At 37.8% G+C, this 10599-nt stretch overlaps 1 protein-coding gene across 1 annotated transcript; it reads right to left on the bottom strand.

Annotated features, from left to right (window-relative positions):
• Positions 1-152: 152 nt before the first annotated feature.
• Positions 153-10593, bottom strand: LOC123874938 (ribosome-releasing factor 2, mitochondrial). The gene is made up of 13 exons (XM_045920518.1): positions 10401-10593; positions 10090-10218; positions 9833-9970; positions 9027-9215; positions 8277-8788; positions 7716-7805; positions 7072-7261; positions 6127-6282; positions 4735-4957; positions 4082-4199; positions 3847-3942; positions 2984-3130; positions 153-778 (listed from the first exon to the last, which is right to left on the bottom strand). The coding sequence occupies exons 1-13, from the start codon at positions 10543-10545 to the stop codon at positions 617-619; spliced, it is 2295 nt and encodes a 764-aa protein (XP_045776474.1). The 5' UTR covers positions 10546-10593; the 3' UTR covers positions 153-616.
• Between the last annotated feature and the right edge of the window lie 6 nt (positions 10594-10599).

Raw genomic sequence — 10599 nt, 5'->3', positions numbered from 1 at the left:
CACTTATTTTATTTATTTACAATACAGTTCATCTATTAGTGTATATTAGTTGCTAGGTTTGACCATGGAATAACCACTCTTTCGCAGGGGAATGTGTCTAATAGAGATGCCTGATGCCAGGGTTAGCCATTATTATTCGATATTCAACATTATTCGTCATTTTGCATTATTCGTCGAATAGCGAATAAGTGTCTATTATTCGACAACCGCAAATAATTTGTCTAATTTAAATTTGAAAGGAACAATTACAGGTTTAAATAAGAAAGAATATAATTTTAATTAAGTTTCATTATAATTATCATTTATTTAGAAATTATTGTAGTATCTATACTATAGGATCTTTGAAATCAACAATAATAATAGAATTCAACAATAACTGACAAGATTGGTAAAGCACCTAACTATTTTTAATAAATTCAATTCATTTTTTTGGTAGGCTGTAACCCATATAGGTAGAAAACCCGACAAGGAAGTCATGAGTTGAGATCACTAGAGATGTTATTGTTACCTATTTATAACTAATTAATCGTTTTTGGAGTCGAATAATTTTGGCGAATAATTCAACTATTCGAATTCGGATGGCGAATAATCGCTAAATACTCGCGGTATCTCTAATCTAAAACCCGGTGACACTGCGAATGGCCTTTTCCTCGTCGTGTGGCGACATTTGCCTGTTGGAGTGGAACTCCATGGTGAAGCTGGCCAGCCCTGAGCTGAGCGAGCGCAGCGTGGACGAGTAGCCCAGCAGCTCTGACAGTGGCGCTAGACATTCGACTACCTGGAGAAGAGTTCAAAATAAATAAATAAATAAAATAATAAATAAAGGTTTATTTAGCTCATATACAGAATCACACACAAAAACAAAAAAACAAGAATAAAAATAAAAATACAATTAAACTTGAATATTAATTAATCTTAAAACTAGAAAATACTATTATACTATTGTTGTGTCTGTGAGCTAAAAGGGCTTTGCCTCAGCAAGATGCTGCAGTATTTGACTACTGCAGCGCTGATTTTCAGGCAGAGCCCTGGTGTCACGACCTGACAACGAAACAGTGTATCTGCATATTAGATCAAATAACAGATATAAAAAGCAACCAAAAAAGAAAAAAAGAATTATTAGTAGGGTAGAAAAGATATTATATATATATTATCATTTATTGTGTATACATACATATATAGATATTATACAAATATAAACATGAGTAGGGTCGACATGTCTTCAGCAAGGAATACGATTTTTTTATTTTTTATCTTTACTGTAGACTTCATGGAACAAAGAGGCAGCTTAGCATTATGGGAAACTGGTGTAGGTAGCAGGTATAAGTATAGTGCAGTGCCTGGAAGATTTGGAATGAACCTTAACCCAACGCTTTTTGTTTTTCTAAAACATATTTTTTTATAATTTTTTTAAAAGAAATTGCGGATTTTAATACACGGGCTGGGGGCGGGAGATCATTCCAGATCTTGCAGGCTGCGTGTTTAAAAGTGCCTCGGAATGCGGCAGTTGTGCCTTGCCATAGCGATTCGGGGTGCAGATCTTATGCTGTATTTGCTTTTTTCTTTAAAATAAACATTTAGGTGGGAAATTAGGCTGTAGGATCTACCTGGAGGACCTGTATGGGTAGAAAACCCGAAATGTTTGAGTCCACTTATAGAGACATGTACATATATCATGTAATAGCGATGTAATATTAAAATTTAAATGTTTTATGTTATTATTATAGTAAGTAATGAGTGTGTTCATTAAAACGGAACAAGTATTATATACCTACTTATTCACTGTAATAATAAGCATACAAAAATACTAATTAATTAATTAATTCCACGATAAATTATGTACTCCAATGAATATTGTTACGATAGATGTATTCTGAGCAATGGATAAGAACATTTATTTATACGTGACATTGTATTTTTTAATTATTGTATTTTTTAATTATTGTATTTTTTTTTTTTTGTGACATTGTATTTTTTTAATTAATTACCTACCGTTAAATTAACTCAAAATTGTTATTTACATTTCATAATTTTCATAATTGTTAACAATAGAATTGTAATTGTTCTAATCACCAATGTTATACTTTGCAGCGCCCTGACGGGGCTTCATGTTGTAATAATATTTTTTATGATGAAGACATGAATGCAAATAAAGAAAGAATAAATAAATATAAATAAATAAATATAATTATGTATAGAAACATGTAGGCATATAACTACACATCTAAGATTGTAAATGAAATAGTTAATATTGTATATTTTCAGTAATAAAAGTCTATATACTATATATTATAGTATTCTTCTCGGAGTTTTTTAGTATATTAGTAAGGAAAAAGACGAATACTCTAAAATTTTGTTTCCATCAGAATCAGTACCACAAAGTAAATTGCACTCACTTAGTGCAGCCGCGTGCCATAAAAAAATTGAATGATCAAATTCTCGCTCAGACACTAGATGGCGCTCGACGAACGTTATGTCGTGCTAAAGTGTAGGTGCTTATGACGTATTATATATCAGTACAGCACATTTTCTAATCAGACAGACGGACTTTGGTCCTAAAGTTTTTATTATTTGTTGTTTAATTTTTTTGGAAAGCGTTCTTCCACTCTACATGGGATACGCTAATCAATCTCATAAATTCCATTTACCATACTTATATTATACTACTAATAATAATTAAAAATAACTAATATCCTAATCCTATTTTATAATATTATAAATGTGACAGTTTGGATGTTTGTTACTCAATCACGCAAAAACGGCTGAACGGATTTGGATGATATTTGGTATGGAGATAGATTATACCCTAAATTAACACATAGGCTACTTTTTATCCCGGAAAATTAAACAGTTCCCAAGGAAATGACCGTGAAGATGGCGCCTTTGTACCCAAGCAAATATCACGTCGATCCGTTGGTCCGTTGCGACGTGATTGAAGGACAAACCAATAAACCAACAAACATAATATGAGTAGTATACACACCTTATTTTTATGTCTCAAGTGTATATGCTGTATATCAGCCCGCCTTCTCGCCAGGTCGGCCAGCAGCCTCGAGGAGTGAGACTCCGGGCAAACTAACTCCAAAAACATCACAGGCTCTAGGAGAACTGATTCCGCTTCTTCAAATACCTTGGGATAAATCATAAAATCAGTTTTAAATAAGTTTAAAGTAAAAAAAGTCAAGTCGATCAAGTGCGAGTAAGACTAACGCACCGAGGGTTCCGTACTCGGGAATTTTTTCCGACATTTTGCAGATTGTACAAATAAAGCTGTTTCATATGATACCCCACTTGGTATAGTTATTTAAGTTTGAAAATTAAAATAAGAATTTTTGTTTGAACACATTTTAATTTCTTTTTTGTGATATAACCACAAATTCACGGTTTTCGGATTTTTTTCTTTACTCGTGCTATGAGACCTACCTACCTGTTAATTTTCATTATTCTAGGTATACGGGAAGTACCCTATTGGTTTTCTTGACAGATACGACAGGCAAAAAAGTGATCCTATTAATAAGGGTTCCGTTTTCTTTTTGAGGTACGGAACCCTAAAAAATTAAAATCAGCCAAGTGCGAGTCGGACTCGTACACGAAATTTCTTGTACCATCGTTCAAAAAATTTCAATCATATTTTTTAATTTCCATGGCAGCCTTTTTCAAATTTGATTGTTTTCAAGTTTGATTTCAAAATTGTTAGAAATACACATTCTATGAACTCTTCAACTCTTCTTTTACAGTTCACAGCTTGCTGACAGACGGACGGATGGACAGACGGACACCCGGTTCCTACTTGTCGGCAGTCGGGACCGGATTAATAATAATGTTGGTTTATTGTGATGCTCATACCTTCCTAAGACATTGGGTGACGGTGGCGGCGACCACGGAGTCGGAAGTGCCGCGACCGACCTCGAACCAGTGCAGCGTCACCTGCACGTCCACCAACTGACAAATAAAATAATTATAAACTCATTTTGTTCTGAATTGCATGAGAGAGAGAGGGAGATGTGGAGAAAGAGCGAGAGAGGGAGAGACAGAGCCAAAGTGTAGAGCGAGGTAGAGAGAGATAGAAGAAAGTACTCACAGGGCATCCTAGTTTGGGTCCGTGTAGTAATGCGGCGTCCACTCCGCGTCGAATGGCTTGCATGTACCGCGGGTGTACGTGCGCTAGGTTGGCAGCACTGTCCGCTGTTTTGTCCAACCTGAACAAATAAACTCATATCTTCATGTTTGTCCAAAATTGGGAACGGGACAAAGCATCGGGGATTTCATTACAAGAGCCTGGCCTATGCGCCACATCAAAATCAAATTGTTGGAGATTCATTGTCCACTGAACTAAGCACCCATGAGGGGACCTTCATTTTGTGCAACCATTGTAACACCCTGTGGTCTGACTATCGTAAAGTCGGCATGCAATGTATTTTATTATTTGTTTTTTTTTTTCAATTTGGCAAGGGAGTACGATGTATTATCTAAAATAGGAAGTACCTGAAGCGAGCACACTTTCTAATTAACATTGTGGGAACGGTTGAGTGTTAAGGAGCATGCAGGTCCCAACTACCTGCATATGTGATTATATTAATGCATGTGTATTGTGTAATGTAAATATCAGTTTGTTTTGGTCTTTTAATTCGAAAATCCCGCAAAGACCGTGAAAGAAATAGCGACTCTTGTTACTAAGCAATAAAGTGCAATTCAGCTCGCACAACTGATTGTCTTACTTAAAAATATACTTACCTAAGCACCTTATCTTGCGTGATTCCCTTGACAGTCTTGGCCGACATCACAACCTTGGCCATTTGCTTGGCGCTGCCGATTTTCCTGTCTATGGTCATTGTTTGCTTGGCCGTCCCTACCAACGTCTCTTTGTAAGAGATCTGCGGTGGACCAAGTTCTACATCAATCTTGTATTCGCGGATTATTCTCTCCTTTATGATTTCTAAGTGTAGTTCGCCCATACCTGGAAACAGTTAAAAACAAACTATATAATAATTATACAAGTGTAAATTAAAAAATTTCAACACCCCCGACAAATATATTTTCAAATAAATAATTATGTATATCTTGACAGCTTGACATTTGTCAATTGACACTTGAATATTATGAACCTAAGGGTTATCTAACCTTCTTTTCTACAAGAAAATTAGAAAATAGCTGATAACTTTTAAACGGCTGAACCAATTTTTTTGGATTATAGCTAAGAACACTCTCGATCAAGCCACCTTTCAAACAAAAAAAAACTAAATTAAAATCGGTTCATTCGTTTAGGCGCTACGAGGCCACAGACAGATACACAGACACACAGATACACAGATACACACGTCAAACTTATAACACCCCTCTTTTTGGGTCGGGGGTTAAAAAGAAAAGGTTACTGACTGATCTATCAACTCACAGCTCAAACTACTGAACAGACCAGGTTGAAATTTGGCATGCATACCTATAGCTAATATGACGTAGACATCTGCAAAGGATTTTTGAAAATTCTTCCCTTTAAGGATAGAATAGGGGTTTGAAATTTGTTTCACGCGGATGAAGGCGCCGGCATTAGGTAAAAAATAAATAAACATACTTTCACTGTTAATTACTAACTTACACAAGAATCTCTCATCATCTGTTTGGTGTTCTCTTCAGTGGTGACCCTGGGGCTGGGGTCTTCCCTCTGCAACTCTTCAAGCGTTGTATCCAAAGCATTTTGGTGGGCTGCACCAGGGGGCTCGATTGAGCAGAGGAATACTGGCTTTGGGATCGTATTGCCTGTTAATTAGTGAACTTACCAGCGAGCACCATTTGACCAGTGTCCTCATCAGTGGTGACCCTGAGGCTGGGGTCTTCCCTCTGCAACTCTTCAAGCGTTGTATCCAAAGCATTTTGGTGGGCTGCACCAGGGGGCTCGATTGAGCAGAGGAATACTGGCTTTGGGATCGTATTGCCTGTTAATTAGTGAACTTACCAGCGAGCACCATTTGACCAGTGTCCTCATCAGTGGTGACCCTGAGGCTGGGGTCTTCCCTCTGCAACTCTTCAAGCGTTGTATCCAAAGCATTTTGGTGGGCTGCACCAGGGGGCTCGATTGAGCAGAGGAATACTGGCTTTGGGATCGTATTGCCTGTTAATTAGTGAACTTACCAGCAAGCACCATTTGACCAGTGTCCTCATCAGTGGTGACCCTGAGGCTGGGGTCTTCTCTTTGCAACTCCTCAAGTGCTGTCTCGAGCGCGTTCTGGTACGCTGCGCTGGGAGGCTCGATGGAGCAGAGGAACACGGGCTCTGGGACAGTGTTGCCTGTTTCAATAATAAAGATAGAAGTATTATAACGTTGTTTTTTATTTAGATAATGTTTCATCCGTACTAATATTATAATGCGAAAGTGTGTCTGTCTGTCTGCTAGCCTTCATGGCCCAACAGTTTTTATCGATGTAGATAAAATTTGGTACAAAGTTAGCTTACATCCCGAGGAAGGATGTGGGCTACTTTTTATCCCAGTAAATCAAAGAGTTTCCACAGAATACTTAAAGACCCATCCATTTAACTGATTTATATGAAATGATGATAATGAGGTATTGATTAATAATAATAATATGAAATGATGATAATGAGGTAGCTTGCATCCCGGAAACTGACATAGACAACTTTTTATCCCGGAAAAATCAAAAAGATCTATGGGATTTTTAAAAACCTAAATCCACGCGGACGAAGTCGCGGACATCATCTAGTTCAAAATAAAGGATTCAAAGCTGTTTATTAAGACTGCTTGAGATTAGTCCGTTCCAAATTGAGACAGACCAAGCAAAAATGGCTGTCATATTTTGAATTTGAATTTAACGGGGCCAACGGGACTACGCGCTGAAACAATCTCAGTATTTTTATTATTTAACGGGATAAAATTAGGTGAAGATCAAATGATCTTCAGAGATGAGGTATAATAAGAAAGTTTTTTTTTGTTTTATGGGATTTTTCTGATTTGGACATGCCACCCTCATCCTAACATATATTATTACAATCAAAATTACTTAATGGAGTGCAACAGATACAACGGTAAAGATGGGGTGAATTTTACTTCATAACTCTTACCAATCCCCAGCAGCATATCAGCAATGTCCTCAGCAGTAGGCTCCGTGTCCATGGCCTGCAGTCGGTGCTTAGCGCTGGGGTGGACTAACTCCTCACACACAGCGGGGTCTTTGAGCAAGGAAGTTAGTTTCTCTCTCGCGCGGTTCGTTGCCGCTTGGTTTGTGGTTATTAGATCACCAGACATGGTTGCCTGAAAATGTGGAAAGTAAGCGGCGAAGAGGGATGATAGCCTAGTGGATAAAATGTCCGCTTATTCAGAATGTCTGAGGGTTCGATCCCGGGCAACCCCGCGAGCAATACAACGATAATAATAGAAATTGCTGTCTGTTTCATACTGCTAAGTTTTTTAAGGTTATTTACTGTTACTTTAAGGGTACTGATAGGTTCTTTAAGTGTATAATACGCGACAGATTGAAATGGCAATCGGGGCGGACTGGGGACGCGCCGCACACCCGCAAAGCCCCCGCGCTAACCCGGTGCGGGATATTGCGGGTGCTGGGCGGGAGTGCGGGGCGTGTCCCCCCCCCCCTTATTCTCCTATTGCCATCCCGAACTGTCGCGCACTGTATAGTGCGTGTTAGTATATACTAACATAAATTATGTGTTTTTAGGTAGGAATACGATTAATATTTTAAATATGTTACCTTAAGTGCGCTGACGACAGCAATGTTTCCACTAGTGACTCTCTCCACGGGCTGGTACTCGTCCGCCAAAGCCACGTACAGTAACCCTGTCTAAGCATATTCCTTTTTAAAAGCTTTTAATTATTAAGTACTTTGAACTGTTCATATTGTTATAACACAAAGCCACCAGTACGTGTGCCGTGGATTTTCATACGAAAGTCAATAAAATATATTTTTTGATAGTGTTTTTACTTTTTACCTACACTTCAAGGAATAATTTTTAAACATATCTCAAAAATTACGGAACCGGCAGGGTTTGAACCTGCGCTGCGTCTCCATGGGTATCACGCTCTGACACAACATGCAACATGCTGCTACTAGATGCCATTAACAGTCGCTTCAGTACTAAATGAAAATACATATCCGAAATTTTGTCACTTGACAGTGGGTAAACTGTGGTCTAGCAGTCAAAGGCGCTAAGGGCGTGATACCCAGGGAGACGTAGGTTCAAATCCTTGGGTATCTAACTTCTATGTGGATAATTGGCAGATTTGTACAGTAGGGAATCAAAAATACACTGACCTGCTCACTCTTATCCCTCGACAAGTTATAGATCTTCTGCCCCTTGGTTATCTCTCCACTATACACCCTTAAAAACGTCAGCACCCCTCTCTGGTCATCGTGTTGCACCTTAAACGCTCTTGCGGACAAATCAGATCCAAAACCCTTAAAAACCCCACTCCTTTCCACAGGAGAGGGTAAATACGAAATAACCCCATCTATTAAAGTTTGCACCCCAATATTCTTATATGAACTCCCACACAAAATGGGAAACAAAGTCATATTTATTGTACATCTCCGTACAGCTTGTATAATCTCTGTATAATCCAAATTATCCAACGATTCCTGCTGTATAATTGTGTCTGCGAGTTTGTCGTCTAGAGAAGAGAGCGTGTCTATGATTTTTCGGTGCTCGGTTAAGGTTGATTCCCATTTTTTTCCGTCGGTTTTTTCAGTAAGTTTGCGTTTTATATAATGTTGTCCTCTGCCTTTTGTCCAGATTATTTCCTCCAATGTTATTAGATCTGTAAGACCTGTAACAGTATGAAGTAAATGTTCAGATACTAGAAAAATCATGTGCGCAGTGATTGATGTATTTAATGTTATAAAAAGCAGTGAAAGCCTAGTGACAGAGTGAAATAGAGTGAGGAAACTCTCGATTTGATCCTGAATCGACAGTCATCTGGATCGTCCTCTAAAGAAGCCTCTATGAATTCCTGTGTAAGATGTCACCCAAAATACATAATAATAGTAATAATAATAGTGGCTCACCAATAAGCTTCCCCTCATGATGTATAGGCTCGTGCAGCAGTAGTGGAGTGACCCGTAGTTTGTCCTCCACTGAGCGCGCGCACGCTCTAGCGTCCGAGTCACTACGGTCCATTTTGTTGAGGTACAGGATACGGGGCACTTTGTACCCGTTGGCTTGACGCCATACTGTTAATGTTTGAGCTTCTACACCTGGTTGGATGATAAAAGGATGTAAGGATTCATAAACTTATGAAGAAACATTTGAACTTATACACCTGGTCAAATGATAAGACAATGTAAGAATTGATAAACTTACAAAAAATTGAAACATATTATTCCACAAAAACATTATTTAACATTTAAACTGTGCAACAAAAAGTGGTTTATGGTTATTTAATATCAAAATTATGATACAGGCCATTGAGTTGTGGTTTACAATTTTTTTTTGCTCAGAATGATCCTCCTAGTCTGTAGTGCCTATATTAGAGGTTTTCGATACAAAGTTAGAACACGTTTGATGTTGTCTGTTCACCTAGAGGGAGGTTTTCCATTGCTGCGCTTTCTGGTATGAGTTCACTGTTTAAGAACTTTGGGACCTCAGTCACCACCCAAGGTCCTTGAATGATGATTTCACATCTATTAGTATTTCAAACTGTGTTCTGCCCATTGCCAATTAAGCTTTGCAACCCACTGAGATATGTCGTTACTCTGGTTCTCCTACAGATCTCCTCATTTCTGATTTAATCACATAGAGAAACTCCAACAGTCTTTGATTCGATTGTAGAAAAAATAGCATTAATGTTATTCCCATAACTAAAACTACTTACCAGCAGAGCCATCTAGCACAACAACAGCTCCATCCAGAACTGCAAGACTCTGTTCCACCTCCATGGTAAAGTCTATATGACCTGGAGTATCAATTAAATTGATCTGGTACCCTTGCCATGGGAACGATACCGCTGCAGCTGTAATAAAGTAGATGTAATTTATTTACAGAACTTGAAATAATGTTTTTTTAATCCCATGTCCTGGAATGAAAAGTATCCTGTCTATCTTAAAGGTAGTTATTATAAAGTAAACATACATGTAATAGTGATTCCTCTTTGTCTCTCTTGTTCCATGTAATCAGTGACTGTGTTGCCATGGTGTACCTCGCCCATGGACCGGATAGTGCCGGAGTAAAACAACATACGTTCCGTCGTTGTAGTTTTACCTAAAAAGTAACAGCACTTTGTTGGGTCTTTATTTCGTCGTAAAACAACAAATTACTTGAAATTCGACGTGGATTCTAAACTTTTTTTAAGAAATTTATGTATCCACTTATATTGAATTAAATTAAAACTTGGATTACATACAAAAATGAAATATTACATAAAAATTACAAGTTAACCTAACCTGCATCTATATGTGCTAAAATGCCGATATTTCGAATTTTATTGATATCATTTTTTTCTTTTCCCTTTTCCACGCTGCAGTAGTTCCGTATCTGCACATTTTTCAGGAATTTTCTGTAATAATTTACGATACAAAAGCTTTTCATCACAAATTAAAAATATCAACACAAAAGTTCTTTTCAAAACAAACACAGATTAGG

Source organism: Maniola jurtina, chromosome 19 (genome assembly GCF_905333055.1).
Source record: "Maniola jurtina chromosome 19, ilManJurt1.1, whole genome shotgun sequence".
Classification (NCBI taxonomy): Eukaryota; Metazoa; Arthropoda; class Insecta; order Lepidoptera; family Nymphalidae; genus Maniola; species Maniola jurtina.
Note: the sequence above shows the minus strand (reverse complement) of the source record. Positions and strands in the feature narration are given on the sequence as shown.